At 39.4% G+C, this 23140-nt stretch overlaps 2 protein-coding genes across 2 annotated transcripts in view; both read right to left on the reverse strand.

The window, feature by feature from the left end:
* The window catches only part of ofcc1 (orofacial cleft 1 candidate 1), a 136809-nt gene extending 133320 nt beyond the window's left edge, over positions 1-3489 (reverse strand). Inside the window, exon 1 of the mRNA XM_061922501.1 lies at positions 3182-3489. Within this exon, the coding sequence (XP_061778485.1) occupies positions 3182-3489 (308 nt within the window). The remainder of the gene's footprint in view (positions 1-3181) is intronic.
* Positions 3490-3659: 170 nt separating this feature from the next.
* LOC133569914 (uncharacterized) overlaps positions 3660-23140 on the reverse strand; it is a 53238-nt gene continuing 33757 nt past the window's right edge. The window contains exons 8-10 of the mRNA XM_061922502.1: positions 11203-11397; positions 7202-7281; positions 3660-3876 (exon numbers count right to left, since the gene is read on the reverse strand). Coding sequence (XP_061778486.1) covers positions 3660-3876; positions 7202-7281; positions 11203-11397 — 492 coding nt within the window. The remainder of the gene's footprint in view (positions 3877-7201; positions 7282-11202; positions 11398-23140) is intronic.

Genomic DNA, 23140 nt, shown 5'->3' on the forward strand with positions numbered 1-23140 from the left:
CGTGCGTCCACCAAAACCTCATTTTCAACATGTTCTGTGATAATATTCTGAAGCAGGGCTCGGGTCCCTACATAGTTGAAGGATTCATGTCTTTAGTTTCGAACCGTAACACGATATAATAAAATGACTGAAGACACTGTCATTATTGTCTAAGCAGCTAAAAAAACAAGTGAGTCGCAAGATAAGTGTGTCAGAAGGTTCATGGTCTGGGGCTGCATGACTGCTGATGACACTGGCAAGCTGTGGTTCATTGACTGAAACATGAATTTCAACATGTACTGTGACATTCTGAAGCAGAGCATGAATCCCCTAATAGATGAAGGTTTCATGTGTGTAGTCCTGAACCGAAAGAAGATGTATTAAAATGAGTCAGAAGGAGGAGTGCGTCTGAAACTGGAGGGATACGACTCTTTGACGAAAACAATAATTCCAACATGGCCACTCTGTAGCGGGCCTCATGGCAATTTTCAAACATAACAAGCCGTAATAGCCGTATGTATACAGATATACGTTAAGAGTAGTCAGTGTACATCTTATTAACACACAGCCATTATTGTTTAAATCGCTGACAACACAAGTGAGTAGCAAGAAACATCTGTCAGTTTATTTATTTAGACACAGACATAGTTTTGTATTTCATCATTGTTTCTTTTGCTAATACCAGAGTCTGTTCTGCAAAAAGTCATCCCTAGAAGCACACAGCTTCTAGCAGTAATTCTGCACGAGTGCTGCTGACAATGGGGAGCTGTGGTTCATTGGATGAAACATGAGTTGTTTGTTTTGCAGCTTTTTAGACAACAAGTGGGTACCAACAAAAGAAGCACTTTGGCGGCAGTGTCACAGCCTATGGCCGCATGAGTGCTGCTGGTACAGGGCAGCTGTTGTTGCATGAGTGCTTCTGACACTGGAGAGCTGCGATTCATTGACGAAAACAAGAATTCCAACATGACCACTCTGAAGCGGGCCTCATGGCAATTTTCCAACATAAGTCGTAACAGCCGTATGTATACAGATATACGTTAAGAGTATTCAGTGTACATCTTGTATAGCAGTAAAGATTAACACACAGCCATTGTTGTCTAAATCGCTGCCAACACAAGTTGTAGCAAGAAAAATACCAAAGTACGTTCTGCAAAAGTCATCCCTAGAAGTGTCAGGCTTGAACTTGGACGGGGGTTGTTTTCCCGAGGTGCGAAGTGAATGGCGTGGAAACGGCGTGAAGGTAGGTACTAGAGATGCGCGGTTTGCGGTCACAACTGCGGAGTCCGCAGACATGAGGAAAAAATAAATTATATATAGGTTCGGGCGGGTGGCGGTGGAACCAATTCGGAAATATATATTGTAATAATCCCAGGAATGTAGGCTTATAAAACTTCTTTGTTTGTCTTGTCTTAATTGCACAACATGTAACACAACCACACAACAGCTCTCATGTCTCTAACGCTTTTCCCAGGACAACTCGAACTCTCACTTCCTGTCGATAACGACACTTCCCTAATATCTCATGGAAGTCCCGCCCCCCAGCCAAAGTCATTGGCTAACACCCCGTAGCCAGCCGCTACATTATACATAGTTAAATGTTATGTTGAAGAGGTTCATTTAGCCTCCTGACGTGTATTTATAAATGGTTGATTTATACAGGCTAGTAGGTAAAGTGTTGTACCTGACAACTCTTGATGGTACAATCCATATAACACGTCACAGACAACGTCACACTAACATCACGTGACACCTCTGATGAAGGCTGCAGAAGCAAGGTAGCCCAAACTTGTCAGGTACAACACTTTACCTTACTAGCCTATAGAAATCAAACATTTATATATAGTTAAATGTTGTTACCCACATAGGAAAAACGAGCAGCACTCTTTGAAACAGTATGTGGGCATACTTTTATTTTGAAGTGTCTCGTTTGGTCTGTCGACGGATGTAAGGAAGCTACTTCCGGGTATGGCCAACGAGGTATTTGTTTGATCCACATGCTGTGCATGTTATTATTTTTACGTTTGTAACATGCTTTATTTATTACAGTTTTCACTGTGAATTTGAAGGGAAAGGAAGCCTTCAAATAAATCAGTTCAAGAAAGCCATCGTGTCTGTGCTATTTGGACGGAGTTACACTGTCTAACCTCACTAATGCCGTGCATCGTCTATATTAGATATATAACAACGGGCGGGTGGCGGGCGGTTGTGGCTTTGATGAAATGTTGGTTTGGGTGGATGACGACTTTAGTGATGTGGTTGCAGATGATATAATTGCCTATCCGCGCATCTCTAGTAGGTACATATTTAATTCATTTACTCATATCAGGAATAAACAAAAAGTGCGCACGAGGGCGGAAGTACAAAAACTGGGCTATGAAACAAAAGACTAGCACAGAGGCTATAACTATAAACATGAAACAAAAACACTTGCACTATGGCATGAATGACAAAAACTTACGTGGACAAAATGAACAGCATAGCAAGGCATGACGCAGATGATCGAGGGCGTGAAGGAGATGAAGTTGCCAGACTGACTACCTGGTAACTGTGGCTTAAATAATGAACATGATAAGTGCAAACAGGTGTGGGACAAGACAGGTGAACTAATTGGTCGTCATGGTGACAAAACAGGGAGTGAAAAAAAAGGAACCTAAAGAGTCCTAAGGTCAAACAGCACCTGGTATTCCTAGGCAGTCCCCCATCCAAGTACTAACCAGGCCAGACACTGCTTAGCCTCGAGAACAAACAAGATTGGGGATGCTCAGGGTAGTATGGCCATACAATCTCATGATCAGACATGAAAGATGAAAACTAATGAGTTGGCATGGTAACAAGACCAAATAGGAAATGCAAAACAGAACTAAATGTCCAAAAAACTAAATCGAACATGACCAAAACAAAACATGATCCATAGGTGTGACAAGAAGCACACAGCTTCTAGCAGTAATTCTGCACGAGTGCTGCTGACAATAGGGAGCTGTGGTTCATTGGATGAAACATGAGTCGTTTGTTTTGCAGCTATTGAGACAGCAAGTGGGTACCAATAAATTAAGTACTGTGGCGGCAGTGTCACAGCCTATGGCCGCATGAGTGCTGCTGGTACAGGGGAGCTGTGGTTGCATGAGTGATTCCGAACCTGTGTCATTGTTGTCTGAATAGCTAATGCTAAAATGTTTTGTTTACATGTTGAGTGACTTACAGTAGCGAAAAGGTGTACTCCTCCATTTCCGCCACGGTGAGCGCGTGTGCGGTGGGTTCGCCGGCGCCGTTTCCGCCGCTCACGCTGGCGCCGCGGCTATTTGTCTTCTTGATTGGCTTCTTCTGTGAGGAGCAGAGAACACACGCGGACGTCATTTGTAAACCAAGCAGGAAGCAACCCTGGCAAAATTTTTCTCGGGGGATGCACACGGCGACGGTGACAGCGGCGGCGCTTTGGGAAGAGTCTCCGAAACGCGGCGGCGTTGACACGAGACGAGCGCGGCGGCGAAATCGCATATGGCACGCCATCACTCAAGCGGGGGGCGGAGTTAAATATATGATAGCACGTACAAGTCGTTTACTGTCATCATCATAAACACAGTCAAACGGAGTTAGGAAGTGCGGCTTTGAATATTTCACCGAGCTACTTTGGAGTCGATATTATTTGTTAAGCCGCCAACATGTTAGCGGCTGGCCTGTCAGCCCCTGCCTGCGTTGCCCTTGGGTGGGCTTAGTGCCTTTCTGCTTGAAGTTGCAAAATACTCATACTGATGTATGCTAATGAGCGCCACGCTCCGTCTTTTGAACCTGCTCCTCTCCCCCGCCGCCCGCCTCCTCGGCCTCTCCTGAGACCGACCCAGGAAGTCGTGAACCAGCCGGGCCCGATAAAAGCGCCATTCGTTTTCATAGGGCAATCTTTGCCAAAGAAAGCTGGGATTCCAGAGTGATGATCACAATAAAAAGGTGGCAAGGAGGCGGAAAGGGAGAGAGAAATGCAGTGGGTATATGAAGCACAATGTTCTCTGGCGTCTCCCCGCAATAAATTTAATGCAATACCTTAAAAGCAGATCTGGTATAGAGCCGGATTCCCGCCCTGGGGGCAAAGTGGTCGCCTGGAGAAAATTCATTTTAATTAGGCCTGCACTGCAGGTTGAATGGTTGAAATTTGATCCCTTGTGCTTCCAGGCTGGGGCAGGTTGGAGATCACTCCACTTAATCATTAGGCAACTGGGTTCCGCGCCGGAACATTTGACAGAGTTAGCCGGGTTTTAAAGAGCAGGGAAAACAGTCTGCGGAGGATGCGGCAAACTAAAACCAAATTTAGAAAACGGGTCATGGCAGATTAAAGGCCTACTGAAACCCACTACTACCGACCACGCAGTCTGATAGTTTATATATCAATGATGAAATATTAACATTGCAACACATGCCAATACGGCAGGTTTAGTTTACTAAATTACAATTTTAAATTTCCCACGGGTTTCTTGTTAAAAATGTCGCGGAATGATGACGTGTGCGCGTGACGTCACGGACTGTCAGGAAATATTAGCTCAGCACCAGTTACGGCTAAAAGTCGTCTGTTTTCATCGCATAATTACACAGTAATCTGGACTCTGTGTTGCTGAATCTTTTGCAATTTGTTCAATTAATAATGGAGACTATAAAGAACAATGCTGTAGGTGGAAAGCGGTGTATTCCAGCTGTCTTCAGCACCGAGACACAGCTGGTGTTTCTTTGTTTTTAACACAGAGAGGTCAAGCGAACATGCTTCTCTACGTCAACCAGCATGTTTTTGGATGGGAAAATTGTGATATATATTTTACCGGAGACATCATTGGATTATTCGTCCTCCTGCAGTGGCTGTTTAAAAGGCAGCTGTGAGCTTGGCTCCTCAGCTTCTCTCTGAGACACTGCGTGTTCACCGCAGCCATCCGACCTCGAGGTATGTCTTTACAATCTCACTAAAACATTATTAAAACAATAAGCAGATAAGGGATCTTCCAGAATTATCCTAGTAAATTTGTCTAATTACATTTGAAACGCTCTCACTGCCGCCGCCCGGCCAAAAGTGGTGGAAAAGTGTATTCAAACTGAGTACCGCTGCGAACCACGGCTGAACTACGGCAGGGTTTTCTAGCCTTTTTGAGTTCAGGGCCCAAAGGTCCCGCTACAAAAGGAGCCCGGGGCCTAATCAAATATTAACAGTAGATTAGTATTCTTTCAAATATTAACACTAGATTTGTATTCTTACTCTTGATTTTAATCGGATTCAATAAGGAAAGTGCAAAAATAAAAATATAGTTATCCAAATTAATTAAAACTAGAATAAAGTAAATATGACAAAATAAATGACATCTAAATGTATGATAAACGTTGTATAATATATGTTTTTTAACTAAACTGTCAATAAATTAAAGTACAAATAAAAATACTGCTCCACCACTTTAGTCATAATTTTTGCACTTAAGAAATTTCTCTATGACTTCTTCAGTTTGTTTGGTATTGTCATTACTGCCACAAGTGGTGGAAACGTGTATTACAACAAAGTATTGCTGCGGCCCGTACAGACCACAGCCCCTCTAGGGCAGGGTTTTCTTACTTTTGGACTTTGGGGCCCAAATGTTCCACTACAAAAGGAGCCCAGGGCCGACATCAAATTTTAACACTAAGTTACTAAATATACTCTTAATTTTAATCTTATTCAATAATTTAAGTGCAAAAATTAAAATATGTATATCTAAATTAATTACAACTAAAATGAAGTACAGATAATACAATAAATCACATCTTAATTTATAAGAAATGTTTTATAATATAAATTTTTTTAACTAAACTGTCAATAAAATTAAAGTGCAAATGAAAATTCAGCTTCACCACTTTAGTCATTATTTTTGCGCTTAAGAAATGTTTTTATGACTTTAGCCCATAATACCCCTATCCTGTCCAGTCTTCATTGGCTTCCAGTTAAATTCCTCATCAAGTTTAAAATGTTAGTCCTGACATTCCGTGCATTGCATGGTGGAGCCCTTCAGTACATCACTGACTTGCTATGCCCCTACGGTCTTCAGGCCGGGGTCTTCTAAAGATCCCCAAAATTTGTTTTAAAACCCGTGGAGACTTGGCATTCCAAGCTATAGCTCCCAGACTCTGGAACAATTTGCACCAGTCCCTCCGTAATCTTGACTGTGTTGAAACTTTAAGAAACATTTGAAAACTCCTCTTTTTAGTAAAGCTTTTAGTTAATGCACTTTTAATTATCAATTTTAATCCACTTTATATCCTTTTTATGATGTTGCCCCTGATGTTTTAATTGAATTGTTGTTTTACTTTACCTATGTTTTCTCCAGCGCTTTGGGATTTTATCCGTGAAAAGCAATTTATAAATAAAATCTCCTTACTTACTTACTTACTAACTTACTTTAGCTCCAGACTTCTTCAGTTTATTTGGTATTGTAATTTCTGCCACAGGCTGAGAAATGGATATTTTTTTAGCGGCCCTCTAGGGCAGGATTTTCCAACCTTTTGGAATTCGGGGCCTAAATTTTCCACTACAAAAGGAGTCCGGGGCCTAATCAAATACTAACATTAAATTAGCAATCTTACTCTTTATTTTAATTTTCTTCAATACATCCAGTGCTAAAATAAATACAAATACATATACATTAATTTATCATATAAAATATAAATATAATGATTAAAACAAAAATACATACAATCTGACTAAATGTAATAATAAATTGTTTTTAATATAAATGCTGTTTAAATAAACTGTCAATAAAATGAAAATACAGCTTTACCACATTAGTCATAATTTTTGCCCTCAAGAAACTTTTCCAGGATTTTAGGTCCAGACTTCCTCTGTATGGTTGATATTGTCATTACTGCCATAAGTGGTAGAAAAGTGTATTACAACTGAGTACCACTTTGCCCCATATGGACCAAAGCTGAGAAACATTTTTTGCAGCCCTCTAGGGGACACTCGTCGCTCTTTGGTTGAAAATGCCATCCATTTTCTACCAGTGTCCTTTTCGGGGGTGTCGGGGAGGTGCTGGAACCTATCTCAGCTGCACTCGGGCAGAAGGCGAAGTACATGCCGGACAAGTGGCCACCTCATCGCAGATAGACAGACAACATTCACACTCACATTCACACACTAGGGCCGTGGTTTACTTTATAAGACATGTTAAAGTGAAAATAATTTTTGATGAATAGTAAGGTGGGTGATAATATAATATGTTACCTGGCAGTGAAGCCCACTCCCCTCTTTCTCCCCGTGAGGACGATTGCTTGACCAAATGACGTGTGGAGAAGAATCTTTCCCTGAAAAGATGCGGACAAAAAACCTGCTCAATCAATCAAATTTGATCAATTCTGAATTATATTCATTGATTTCTAAAATACCAGTGATCTTTTACCAAACAAAATCTTAAAGTATGTTCAGTGCACAGTTCGAACCTCACACATTTGAGTGCACAGTCATCTGCCAGACTAATGTATGTATGCAATAAAAACTTAAACAAAAATAAATAAATAAATAATACATGTTTCCCATTTGTCTCTTCTTTGGAAAATTACTTTTTGAAGTGCCCCCCCACCCCCCTCCTCTCCATTCCTTTTTCCTGTAATTTAAATGGTAAGCCGCCAGATGTGTGTCTCATGCTTGAAGAGTCAGAGATCTGCATTATTTAGCATATTAACATTCACAGAATTTTAAAACGGGGTTCCTGCATCGCCTGAAGGTTGTAATTAAGTAAACCTTAGCTTTTTATACATGCAAAAAAAAATCTTACTGTGTGAAACCCAGTACCCCAGTGGTGACAAGCGGTCACATCTATATGTATCGTACATATATAAAAAAATATATATATGACTATATAAAGATGGATGTAAATGTGATTTTATTTTTCACACTAATAATGTTGAAAAAAGACACATGAAGTAATTAAAGGCAAAAAGACTAAATGCCCCGCCAATGTATTTTCATTTTTATATTAAATGCTGAGCAGTGATTTAGAACTTTCTAAATATTTTACAATATTTTGGATTTTTTGTTTTGCTGGTTCTCAGTTGGGTGGGGGAACAGTGTGCACCATAAATCCGCCTAGCAACAGGTCGCTGTTATTATATAATATTTCCATCAATTTTCACAGTTTTTTTTAGTTTTGATCTAGGTTTTGTTTATCATATGATTTGTATTCATCAGTTTGTACCATCTTTCGAAATTTAAAAAAAAAAAATGTATTTTTATCTTTATCCCCCACACACATGTGGAAATATGTGATGCACAATATTATAACTGTATGCATGCTATTAAAATTGTCATTGCTCTCTCTCTCTCTCTCTCTCTCTCTCTCTCTCTCTATATATATATATATATATATATATATATATATATATATGTATGTATATATATATATATATATATATATATATATATATATATATATATATATATATATATATATATATATATATATTAGGGGTGTGGGAAAAAAATCGATTGAAATTTGAATCGCGATTCTCCGCGTTGTGCGGTTCAGAATCGATTCTCTTTTTTTTTTATCCATCCAACAAAACAATACGCAGCAATACAATAACAATGCAATCCAATTCCAAAACCAAACCTGACCCAGCAACACCCAGAACTGCAATAAACTGAGCAATTGAGGAGACACAAACACGACACAGAACAAACCAAAAGTAGTGAAACAATAATGAATATTATTAACAACAGTCTCAATTTTAGTTATAATTTCAGCATAGCAGTGATTAAAAGTCCCTCATTGACATTATCATTAGACATTTATAAAAATAAAAAAAAGAACAATAGTGGCACAATAGTGTCATATATATATATATATATATATATATATATATATATATATATATATATATATATATATATATATATATATATATATATATATATATATATATTAGGGCTGGGCAACGATTAAAAATTTTAATCGAAGTTAATCGCACTATTCTCCGATTAATCGCGATTAACTGCATTGTATACGCAAAGCCCAATAATTATTTCAAAAGTAGTGTGTAATGCACCTTTATTGGAATATTCTCTCACATGAACAAAAGCGCCAAAACATTTGTTGTGCAAACACAATTTAAATAAGTCCTTGTTAAACAGTAGCAGTTAAATAGCATATTTTATGAAAATCAACTCAAAAAATGTAAATACAAACATTTAAGCTTATTGCCACTGCCAGGGTATTTTAGTTATCCTGTTTGTTATGGAAAATAAATATAATCTACATACAAATCTCTGAGCCACAATCATAACATCTGAACAGGCAATTTCTGAGATAACAGTAGAATTTTTTTTTTTATCAGGGATCTTATGTTTAAAAACCTGTATTATAGGTAGTGGGCTGTTTTAGGGAATTTTTTATCAAATTATCCGTAGTAGCAATATTAATAATGTTGTGTTTATTCTGCGTAGTGCACCTAAAATAATTACGACCATATCTAGGAATTGATATGATGGGAATTTTCCGATTGTTTGCTTGGTGCTTTGATAAACTGAACGCATCATATACATGGTACTATATTGTGATGTTATGAGCCAGGGAAAAAAAGAACTACCCTACCCAGCATGCAACAGGAGTGACGAACATGCGCGGTAGCCCGGTGTAGGTTGTGTCGCCATGACGGCATCTTGTATGTTGTTATATGCACGCTCTGAAAGCAAACGTTAAGAACTGAGCCAACACTCCTGGTCTGCATTATTCATAAATAGACAGATAACACATATACTCCGCTGCTTCACAGGCCGCTGGATGTAGCCGGCAAAGTATTCCCATGCTAGCTAGCCGGTCTAGCAAGCACGCGTCATTCAGTCCAAAACGGCCCGATCTATCCACATCCAGAATTGTCTGGCGGTCGTAAGTGATCCCGGAGTGACCACGCTGTAAGCCAGCCATGAAATCTGCAGAATTGTCCGGTATTTTTTCCAAATGTTCCATCTTTACCAAGAGCCCCTCGACGCCGAAGTACATCCAAGAGATGCCATCTTGTTAAGAAAAGAAGTTAACAAAATAAAAGCATGTAAACAACATACGCAAATGTGCGATAAAATAATTGTCGGCGTTAATAGATTGATGAGTTAATGCGTAATTAACGCATTCATTTGCCCACCCCTAATATATATATATATATATATATATATATATATATATATATATATATATATATGTATATATATATATATATATATATATATATATATTTATATTTATATATATATATATATATATATATATATATATATATATATATATATATATATATATATATATATATATATATATATATATATATATATAAATATATATATATATATATATATATATATATATATATATATATATTAATATTTGTGGCCCTGCGATAAGGTAGCGACTTGTCCAGGGTGTACACCGCCCTCTGCCTGATTGTAGCTGAGCTAGGCACCAGCAACCCCAAAGGGAATAAGCGGTACAAAACGGATGGATGGATATATATGTATATAGGTACAACATTATTACTCTAGTGCGGGAAATAATTATGAAATATTGACTTTACTTTTTTGTTTTTAATTGCTGCTTTGTCATTGTAAACGTTCCTTAAGTTGGCGCCATATTTGAATTTTCCCCCACATTTGTGGAGCGCAGGAGCATTTTACCAATACAGAACAAAATTACACAAATTACAAAATGACAGTAGCATGAATATGGTAAGCATGAATAAAACTAAAAAATGAGTCGCCAGTTGGTCAGCATATTAAACAGTTTGCAACTGCGAATCGCTTCTTATTGTTTTTCTTAAAAGAGTCAACCAAAGGGCTTGATTCGTTTGCAAACATCACGTCTCTATTGGTACATGTTGAACACAGGAAGTAGACAAACTATTTGTAATTACTGAGACATGGAGGAAGGGTTGGTTAAATAAACTCTTCTTCTTCCTACTCCTTTATGTGCACACGTTGAATTGTGCAAGTGTAAACATATGTTGTGTAACTTTGTCCGGCGTGTTTCAAATAAACATCTGGAGTCTTTATTGAAGTGTTTATATCATCTTTTTGACAGTGAATGAATGAATACACATAGTAATACAGTACAGCCTAGATATTATATCTTTATGTTAACAATACACTGGTTCTATCGAAGTGTCTACCCTGGGTTGGCAACAAGTCCGCAATGAATGCTCACAATGTCTCATTAAGCATTCAAGGACACAAGCAAAAACCAACAACAACTGTTTGGCCCGCTGTGAATAGGGATGCGTTTGCTCGTCATTCCACGAGGCCTCGACGTGTAGGACTGTAGCAGAGGCAGAGGCAGCGTGCAACAGCTTGAGGGCTACGTCCGTGAACTCGGAGCACTGGAGCTGCCACGACTCCAGCCTCTTCAGGCACTCAAGGCCAGCAACAATCCCCATGTGCTACCAACACGTATGAAAACCAACAAACACATACACATACACACACACGCACACGCACACACACACACACACACACCGTGCGCTGCAATGATGCACCCACACACACACACACACAAGATGCTTGATAATATTTTGCATAACGCATTAACTCTCTAACACACCTTCACTCCAAAACAGGCCAAGGAGACAAAAAAACGCCCCAGGGCCATAACGGTGTCGAGACCCTGTCAGCGTGGGACCGCTGAGATGGCAGTTGCTGCTCACCTGGGCCCCTAATTGCCTGATGACTGCTCCTAAGTCCCACTGGGGTCGTAGGTCAGTTACTCCCTATAAAGTCTGTTTTTGTGATGCTCTGAGGAGTTTTGAAATCCCTCACAGTGTCGACCTCCGAATGAATATTGATAACATGTCTCTTATTTTAAAAGGATTCCACATTAGCATTGCTGCAAACACCTAGCTATTATTTAAATGTTTGCATAAAACAAAATATATTAATCCACAAAAATGAACACACAGTACAGACTAAGATGTGTTGGCTAGCTAGAAAGTAGTCTTTGCCCTAAAGCTCAATGTCCCGGTCTAAATTAGTGGTGTGCCCTACATAGTGTTTATTCTATAAGTATTGTACTTATGACACAACAGCTAATATATTGTAACGTGCATTTTTAGTTGTAGTCATGTAAAATCGCTAATGCTAATTGGTAGCCTGTCTATGACAAATCCAATAGAAACCTTAGAAAGTGAAGCCTAACTGTGCTTTTTTGTGCCTTCTTTGTGCTTTATTGGCATGGTAAATTGTAATATCTAGAGCTTAGGTGTCAAACTTAAAGCCCGGGGGACAGATCTGGTGGGCTGTATATCTTTATTAGGCAAACAAAAGCCTGAAAAGAATGTGTGTCAATAATATATATTTTTTTTTCTTTACTGAACGCATCAGTTCTTTAAAGGTCTACTGAAACCCACTACTACCCACCACGCAGTCTGATAGTTTATATATCAATGATGAAATATTAACATTGCAACACATGCCAATACGACTTTTTTAGTTTACTAAATTACAATTTTAAATTTCCCGGGAGTTTCGTCTTGAAAACGTTGTGTAATGATGACGTGTACGCAAGACGTCACGCGTTTTTAGGAAGTATGAGCACTACGCACACACACAGCTAAAAGGTGTCTGCTTTAACGGCATAATTACACAGTATTTTGGAGATCTGTGTTGTTGAATCTTTTGCAATTTGTTAAATTAATATTGGAGAAGTTACAGTAGAAAGATGGAGTTGGGAAGCTTTAGCCTTTGGCCACACAAACATATGGTGATTCCTTGTTTAAAATTCCCGGAGGTGAACATTTACTATGGATCACACCGCGGTCATGCGAAAATGAATCCCTACCAAATGTCAACCAGCAGGTTTCGATGAGAAAATTGTGGTTAAAAAGTCGCTTCTTAACGGAGAAAAGCTGAGCTTGTGCCGTCCATAGCTGCCGTCGACTCCCCTGAGACACTGCGCGTCAACACACCCGTGGACACACACCTCCGACTATTAGGTAATATTAAACTCACTAAAACACTAGCAACACAATAGAAAAATTAAGGATTTCCCAGAATTATCCTAGTAAATGTGTTTAAAAACATCGGAATCCGTCCCAATGCAATTGCGTTGTTTTTTTTAACCTGTTTTTTTTTTTTTTTTCTAGTCCGTCGCTATCAATATCTTCAAACATGAATCTTTCATCCTCGCTCAAATTATTGGGGAAATTTTCATTTTCTCAGTCCGAATAGCACTTTTTGTTGGAGGCGCCCATTAAAATCAATGTGAATATGTGAGGAGCCCCCACACTTGTGACGTCATCGTCTGCGACTTCCGGTAGAGGCAGGGCTTTTCTCTTAACACTGAAAGTTGCGAACTTTATCGTGGATGTTCTTTACTGAATCCTTTCAGCAAAAATAAGGCAATATCGCGAAATGATCAAGTATGACACATAGAATTGACCTGCTATCCCCGTTTAAATAAGAAAATCTCATTTCAGTAGGCCTTTAATTTTGACCCAAAAAAATGCACAGCTGTTTGAATGTAACGTGCATTTTAGCTGTAGTTTCCATTACCAAATTTGGAGTTCTTGAAATCGCCATGTAACATCGTTAATGCTAATTAGCAGCATGTCTATGATAAGTACACGCCTACCATTTCAGGAGACATTTTTGATTATAACTTCTAAATCAGGGGTTCTTAACTTTTTTGATTTCAGGGCTTTTCCACTCCAATATTACCACTGAATTACCACTAATCTTACTCTTGATTTTAATAATATTCAATATTTATATCTAACCTACTTACAGTTTACAACCTTGTCAAATGATACGAAACCATGTATTAATTATACACCTGGGGATAGGTTGATTGGCAACACTAAATGGGCCCTAGTGTGTGAATGTGAGTGTGAATGTTGTCCGTCTATCTGTTTTGGCCCTGCGATGAGGTGGCGACTTGTCCAGGGTGTACACCACCTTCCGCCCGAATGCAGCTGAGATAAGCTCCAGCAACCCCCCCCCGCCACCCCAAAAGGGACAAGCTGTAGAAAATGGATGGATGGATTAACACATAAACCTTAGGCTTGGGTTAGGCCGATTAGAAAATTAATCCATCCATCCATCCATCCATTTTTCTACCGCTTATTCCCTTTTGGGGTAGCGGGGGGCGCTGGCGCCTATCTCAGCTACAATTGGGTGTAAGGCGGTGTACACCCTGGACAAGTCGCCACCTCATCGCAGGGCCAACACAGATAGACAGACAACATTCACACTCACATTCACACACTAGGGCCAATTTAGTGTTGCCAATCAACCTATCCCCAGGTGCATGTCTTTGGAGGTGGGAGGAAGTCGGAGTACTCGGAGGGAACCCACGCAGTCACAGGCAGAACATGCAAACTGCACACAGAAAGATCCCGAGCCTGGGATTGAACCTAGGACTGCAGAACCTTCGAATTGAGAGGCAGACGCACTAACACCTCTGCCACCGTGAAGCCCTAGAAAATTAAGTACAAACCAAATATACTGCCGAAGAAAGGAAAATACATTTAGATACAATTATCATGTGCTCAAATGGATAAACTAACTTATTAATTAATATGTTTCTTCAATAAACTCTAAAATAATAAAAGTACAAATGAAAATACAGCTTCACCCCTTTAGTTGTAATTTTTGCGCTGAAGAAACTTCTCTATGCTTTTACCTCGAGACTTTTTCAATTTGAGATTTCCATTACTGCAGTGGAAAAGTGTATTACAACTGAGTACTTCTGCGACCCATCGCTAAGAAACAGATATGTTTTTGGGCCCCGCTCTATTGTTAGGAAACACTCTTCTGTACAGCTCTCACCAAGCCATCATTGTCCAAATACTTTGAAACACAAGTGAGTAGCAAGATAATTGTGGTTGAACGAGTGCTGCCGCCACTGGAGAAAAGTGGTTCATGGAGTAAAACTTGTACCCAAATTGTAGATTTACAATTGTATTTACATTAATTTGAATAATTAGAATTCCAATTGAATTAGCTCCACCCACAGGATGTTAAAATTCATATACAGGAAGTGAAATTAGTTTGAGTAACAGGAATCATTTGTCACGTTTAACAAAAGCCTAAATACTGGGAATGTTCTGATCAGCGATCTTTTTGTGTGGAGTTTGCATGTCCTCCCCGTGACTGCGTGGGTTCCCTCCGGGTACTCAGGCTTTCTCCAAAATCCAAAGACATGCACCTGGGGATAGGTTGATTGGCAACATTAAATTGGCCCTAGTGTGTGAATGTGAGTGTGAATGTTGGCTGTCTATCACAGCGCCCCCCGCGACACGAAAGGGAATAAACGGTAGAAAATGGATGGATGGACACATATATATATATATATATATATATATATATATATATATATATATATATATATATATATATATATATATATGTAAATACCGATCATCCATGTGTAAGATTGGTCGATACCAATACCGATTACATGTACAGCCTAGTACCTGTACATTTTTAGATGTATTTATGGTAAACACTATTGACAGTGTAACAACATCAACATACTATTTAAACTAGCTCCTGATTATGTTTCATTACAAACAATCCTTTACTCAAAAGAAAGTCAACAGTACACAATGTATTTGACGTTTTTGACCACTATAGTCTAGGAAATAATTATTCTCGGAATTTGTTAACATTAACAAAAAAATAAAAAATTTAAGACTTTGAAAAAAATGTTAAGTAATCACTCTAATATCGATCACATACTGATACTAGTCTTAGTATCGGCAACACCAATTTATATCAATGCACCCTTCTCTTACATGTCATGTACTGATTGCCACAAAGTTGATACACCAGCAGTTATATTACATTATCCTCTCTCTGGAGTCTATACTCTTATTAATGTACTCGTTAATTTCATGTTAATATCAGCTTACGTTCATCTGCTACATGATTTCATATCCATCTCTCAAAATTTACCAAGCATTTAATGTATTTCTTGGTGCTGATAAAGCTCGGTTAGTTAAGCCATTAGCATGCCTACGTTTTGCTTGTTCTCGGTGTGTAACATGTTTAGCCTCGTCCTCCAGTGATAATGCTACTCGATAATGACATTTAAAATGTTATAATGGAGATGACAATTATTAGCTTAAGGAGCGGCTCCACACTGTGTATGGCGACGCAATGTTAGCTGCTCGCTGCTTGTCAAGGAGAGGGGATCGCCGTTTGTGTTTGAAATTTGGCGATCACATATTTTTTTTCACAAAAATGTGACAATGATCAATGTTTGATCGATCGACACATCCCTGATAAACATATCACAATCATTATACTATTTTTTATTTTTCCATATCTAACATATCGTGTTGAAGTTTGGGTAAATGTTTATAAAACAAACATGGACCTAATAATTAAACTTCCAAAAAAGGGTAATTAGAATAATACACAAAGCGTGCTACTTTGAACCTACCAACCCATTATTCATAAGTTCTAATGTGTTTACATTTTCAGATATTGCGTTTTTAAAAACAATGGAAATTATGTTTCAAGTATAGAACAACAACCTTTCAGCTTAAATTAAGAGGAGAAAACTATAGTTTACATGGGTTATTGAGTTTTGAAATATGTAAAGTAAGAACGAATATAAGATTCAAATATATTTTTGGTTTAGGAGTTAAAAATAGTGTAAAAAGCTCAGGGATGAGTTGAAGACATGAAGGTTTAAAAAAGCCTTGAAAGGTGAGATAATGGAACATTATAAACTATAGCAAAAATTACATTCATCCCATTGATTTTTTTTACATTGATGTTTCAGGCAATCTAATTTTTAGTGAATGTATAGCTCAGGCAAATATAAGCCTTGGCTTCAGCCTATTCCTTTTTCTTTTTGTGTGTGTATGTGTATGGCTGTTAATATGTATAATTTGTGCTGTTAAATTGATCACACAAAATGACGGAAATAAACTCATTTAATTTCATATACAATAACCTCCATTTAAATAAAGTAAAACATTCTGGGAAGCATTTTTGCATTATTTCCCAAAATTTGGTATGAATTATTGACACTTTGGATAAAATTTGTTCATTGTGAGGTGTACAAGTCAGACAATTGACTGAGTGTGACTTGTTTTCAGTAGCTCGTTTACAAGCTGTATACGGACTACTCTGAAGTTGTATTTCTATAGCATCGTCCCTCGAGAGTATAAAGTAAACCCCTCACCTTTCATCACCCACTCTACTCTGCGTGTCTTTTGGAGCACATACACTTTTGAACAGAGGATGCCGCGTTCAGATGATTGCGAGCGTATGTTGCGGTTTTAAAACTATGATGACAGGGACTGGGGCCCAGAGGAGACCACATCCTGAAACTGAAGGGGTGACGCTCTGAAGACGACATTCAATAAGGGAAACCTTGAAATCCACATGTCCGCTCAAGGGGATGGATGTCTTGATGGGAGGCAACAAAGTGAAGAAGCTGCGGAATTGTGGCAGAATCATCTGCGTGGCTCGTGGTGATCCACTAATGGCGATCACGGAACGAGACGCTAATCTAATTAGTCATGTGGGTTCAAACAAACCCGATGTAACTGGATCATTCATTTAATGGGAAAGGTCACTTAACCCGAAGTGCCTTCAGCTAATCTCCGAGTTAAAAAGCCAAATACTCACCATCGTGCTCGGATGAGTCAACTGAGACATTTAAATCCAAATATCTGATATACTGTTTATCCTAACTAATGTTGTCCCGATACCAATATTTTGGTAACGGTAACAGTACCAAAATTATTTCGATACATTTCGGTACTTTTCTAAATAAAGCGGACCACAAATTTTGTTTATTTTGGCTGTATTTTAACAAAAAAACCTTACGGTAAATTAAACATATATTTTGTACTGCGAGTTTGTCCCTAAATGAAATAGTGAACATACAAGACAACTTGTCTTTTACTAGTAAGTAAACAAACATATTGCATCTTTTTCCATTCAAATATTTTGTCAAAATTATTAAAGGCCTACTGAAACCCACTACTACCCACAACGCAGTCTGATAGTTTATACATCATTGATGAAATATTAACATTGCAACACATGCCAATACAGCCTTTTTAGTTCACTAAATTGCAATTTTAAATTTCCCGGGAGTTTCTTCTTGAAAACGTCGCGTAATGATGACGCGTACGCGTGACGTCACGGACTGTTAGGAAGTATGAGCGCTGCACACACACACAGCTAAAAGTTGTCTGCTTTAACGGCATAATTACACAGTATTTTGGAGATCTGTGTTGCTGAATCATTTGCAAATTGTTCAATTAATATTGGAGAAGTCAAAGTAGAAAGATGGAGTTGGGAAACTTTAGCCTTTAGCCACACAAACACATGGTGATTCCTTGTTTAAAATTCCCGGAGGTGAAACTTTACTATGGATCGGTTCGCGGTCAAGCGCACATGGATCCCGACCGAATGTCAACCAGCAGGTTTCGGTGAGAAAATTGTGGTAAAATAGTCGCTTCTTACCGGAGATCAGCTGAGCTTGCGCCGTGCATACAGCTGCCGTCGACTCCCCTGAAACATTGCCGTCAACACACCCGTGGAGACACACCTCCAACTATCAGATACTGTTAAACTCACTAAAACACTAGCAACTCAATAGAAAGATAAGGGATTTCCCAGAATTATCCTAGTAAATGTGTCTAAAAACATCTGAATCCGTCCCAATGCAATCACGTTTTTTTTTTTTTTACTTTTTTTTTTTTTTGTAGTCCGTCGCTATCAATATACTCAAACACAAATCTTTCTTCCTCACTCAAATTAATGGGGAAATTGTCGTTTTCTCGGTCCGAAAAGCACTTTTTGTTGGAGGCTCCCATTAAAATCAATGTGAATATGTGAGGAGCCATCAACATGTGACGTCATCGTCTGCGACTTCCAGTAAAGGCAGGGCTTTTCTGTTAGCGACCAAAAGTTGCGAACATTATCGTGGATGTTCTCTACTAAATCCTTTCAGCAAAAATATGGCGTTATCGCGAAATGATCAAGTATGACACATAGAATGGACCTGCTATCCCCGTTTAAATAAGAAAATCTCATTTCAGTAGGCCTTTAAGAACAAGTGGTCAAAAATAAATTATTAATCTACTTGTTCATTTACTGTTAATATCTTCCTACTTTCTAATTTAACATGTTCTATCTACACTTCTGTTAAAATGTAATAATCACTTATTTTTCTGTTGTTTGATACTTTACATTAGTTTTGGATGATACCACAAATTTGGGTATCAATCCGATACCAAGTCATTACAGGATCATACATTGGTCATATTTCACACATTATATACAGCTTTGATACACACATAAGTGAATGCAATGCATACTTGGTCAACAGCCATACAGGTCCCACTGAGGGTGGCCGTATAAACAATTTTAACACTGTTAAAAATATGTGCCACACTGTGAACTCACACCAAACAAGAATAACAAACACATTTCGGGAGAACATCCGCACCATAACACAACATACACACAACAGAACAAATACCCAGCAACCCTTGCAGCACTAACTCTTTTGGGACGCTACAATATACACCCCTGTTACCACCAAACTCCCCCCCACCCAACCTCGCCCACTTTAACCCACCCCAACCTAAACCCCTTTCCCTCGCCCCATCTGCCAAATTCGGAGGTCTCAAGGTTGGCAAGTATGCTGATGAACATAATCTCATCATTTATTCAGAAAGTATAAATACCGACAAATGAAGTATATAGACTATTAACCACAACATGTAGGTGTAAAAAAAACCCAACAACATTATGATTTTTACAATTTCAGAAAGTGCTTGTACTATTTTTAAACAAAAGAAAACAATCTGAAGTTGTCTTTATTTTTAAGTTATTGTGCTGTGATTTCACCAGTCCCGGCCACTTGGGAGTAGATTTTTCTCTCCAAAATGAGTTTGACACCCATGACTTAACATATTGACGAAATGGGAAGGAAATCTCAAACCTGAATACTTGACATAAAAACTGCGGAATGGGAAGGAAATATTTGTGTCTGCTTTTCCCTACTGAGTGGGATTTGCATTTTGGAGATCGTTTAAAGCTGTCCGCCCAATGGCTTCCTTCAATGTTGATGTAATCCCTGCGCATGAACGGCGGAATGTTCTCCAGACATAATGTAACGTGAACGGATCTGCATGTAAAAGAGGCACCGACGTCACTTCGGCTTAGGCGGCACAAGAATGAGAGACCTGGCTCGGACACCTTTTGATCGGATCGGGTTCGCTTTCCAAAGCAAGCTTCTCACAAAGCTGACATCCACATCTGGGTTTGGATGAAGCCATGTGCGTGGAGGAGACCCGGTACGTTGGCAGAACATAGGTCTCACCCCGCCTTCTGCACCCTCTCTCCCTAGAAAGCCACTCGGTTCGTTGGGGACACTTCCCTTGTGGGCGTTAAGCTCTCTGTGGGGGGTCACAGGTCAGTCGGCGGAGGAAGCGACAAGCTGTGAAATGTAAAAGACCAATTTCTTCCACATGTTCCAGCGCTGGGAGAACACTGCCGAGCTGTCAGTCGGCATCACGTTTAAAATGGGCCAGGGTGCCACGCAGCAGACCTGTCACAACTCATTTGTAATTAAAAAGCCCGTGTGATGTTTAAAGCAGAAACTTTTTAGGACTGTTAAATAAAGATGAGCCATGCTTTAATATAAGAAGCGGTGTGAGGGAGGCGGGACGTATCAATAACAAGGAGATTGATAATTCCAAATAAGTGCTTGAGTACAAAGCGTCCAATATCCGGCCCGCGGGATGTCCCAAGTTAAAGAAAAGAAAATAATTACTCGATTTTATTTATTTATTTTTATTTTTTTAAATCCGTTCTTTCTAATCCATCCATCCATTTTCTACCGCTTGTCCCTTTTGGAGTCGCAGGGAGTCACTGGAGCCAATCTCAGCTGCATTCGGGCGGTAGACAAGTGGAGAAGTCGCCACCCCATCACACACATATATATATATATATATATATATATATATATATATATATATATATATATATATATATATATACATATATATATATATACATTTTCTACCGCGGGGGGCGCTGGCGCCTATCTCATATATATATATATATATATATATATATATATATATATATATATATATATATATATATATATATATATATATATACAGCCCAGCACCCGGCTAAATTGTTCTAACCTAATGCAGCCCCCGAGTCAAAAAGTTTGGGGACCCCTGGTATGCGTTCAAAGGACTCCGGCTTATTAGTGATTGCCAAAGCCCAAACAAAGTCTACGGGCTATAGAGCGTTTTACGTTCGGGCTCCAGTACTCTGGAATGCCCTCCCGGTAACAGTTCGAGATGCCACCTCAGTAGAAACATTTAAGTCTCATCTTAAAACTCATTTGTATACTCTAGCCTTCAAATAGACTCCCTTTTTGGACCAGTTGATCTGCCGTTTCTTTTCTTTTTCTCCTATGTCCCACTCTCCCTTGTGGAGGGGGTCCGGTCCGATGTCCATGGATGAAGTTCTGGCTGTCCAGGGTCGGGACCCAGGTTGGACCACTCGTCTGGAGTCGGGACCCAGGATGGACCGCTCGCCTGTGTATCGGCTGAGGACATCTCTGCGCTGCTGATCCGCCTCCGCTTGGGATGGTTTCCTGCTGGCTCCGCAGTGGACGGGACTCTCTCTGCTGTGTTGGATTTGCTTTGGACTGGACTCTCGCGGCTGTGTTGGATCCACTATGGACTGAACTTTTCACAGTATCATGTTAGACACACTCGACATCCATGGCTTTCGGTCCCCTGGGGGGGGGGGGGGGGGGGGGGGGGGTTGCCCACATATGTAGTCCTCTCCAAGGTTTCTCATAGTCCTCATTGTCACCGACGTCCCACTGGGTCATCTGGGTCATCATTGTCACCGACGTCCCACTGGGTGAGTTTTCTTTGCCCTTATGTGGGCCTACCGAGGATGTCGTAGTGGTTTGTGTTGTGGTTTGTGCAGCCCTTTGAGACACTAGTAATTTAGGGCTATATAAACGAACATTGTTTGATTGATTGATAGATTTTAAAAGTTAGGACCTTGTTTCACAAATCCATTTAGGGATGAAAAACTTATACATTTTCTCGAATATAGCAGTCAACATGGCTTCAGTATCTCCTTCAAATGCCTCAAGGAAAACCTGGGGGAGGCTTTGAGGTCAACTTAGGACATACTGGACTGACCTTGTCTCACAGCTGTTCATAGCGCCCCCTGTTGGAGCTAGAGGACGTCACAGTGTAAGCCTCCCTGGCGAGTGGAAGATGAGATGGAAGGTTAAACGGTTCCGATAAAATACTTCTAATCAAAGGGCGAGGGTAGAGTTAACAGTTTGTTTGCGTTAAGACCAATTGGTCGACAATAGAATTGATTGAAACTGCCAAGTAATAGCAATTGGATTTGGGGTTAGGTTTGTGGTGTCCCCAACGGGTTGTGATCAAAATCCATCCATCCATCCATTTTCTACAGATTGTCCCTTTCGGGATTGCAGGGGGTGCTGGAGCCTATATCGGCTGCATTCGGACAAGTCTCCACCTCATCACAGGGCCAACACAGATAGACAGACAACATTCACACTCTCATTCACACACTAGGGTCAGTTTTAGTATTGCCAATTAACCCAGGTGCATGTCTTTGATGATCAAAAACATTTAGATACATTTTTACAGATATTATCAATTGTTTATAAGCATTACAAGCAAACAATTTCCCTTGTGGCTCAATAAAGTTTTGTCTAAATCTACTGTAAGTCATTAGACAAAATGGCCTATAACAATGGTTCTAAAACTTTTTTTCATCAAGTACCACCTCAGAAAAAACATGGCTCTCCAAGTACCACCATAATGACCAACATTAAAATCCAGCGTGTCTTTGGAGGTGGGAGGAAGCCGGAGTACCCGGAGGGAACCCACGCATTCACTGGGAGGACATACAAACTCCACACAGAATGATCCCGAGCCCGGGATTGAACCCCAGACTACTCAGGACCTTCGTATTGTGAGGCAGACACACTAACCCCTCTGCCACCGTGAAGCCATCAAAATAATGCAAATAATGCAATTATCTGTGGTCCCCTTTATTTAGAAAAGTATCGAAAAGTACACAATTATTTTGGTACCGGTACCAAATTATTGGTATCGGGACAACACTACATAG

This window comes from Nerophis ophidion, linkage group LG15 (assembly GCF_033978795.1).
Source record: "Nerophis ophidion isolate RoL-2023_Sa linkage group LG15, RoL_Noph_v1.0, whole genome shotgun sequence".
Taxonomy (NCBI): domain Eukaryota; kingdom Metazoa; phylum Chordata; class Actinopteri; order Syngnathiformes; family Syngnathidae; genus Nerophis; species Nerophis ophidion.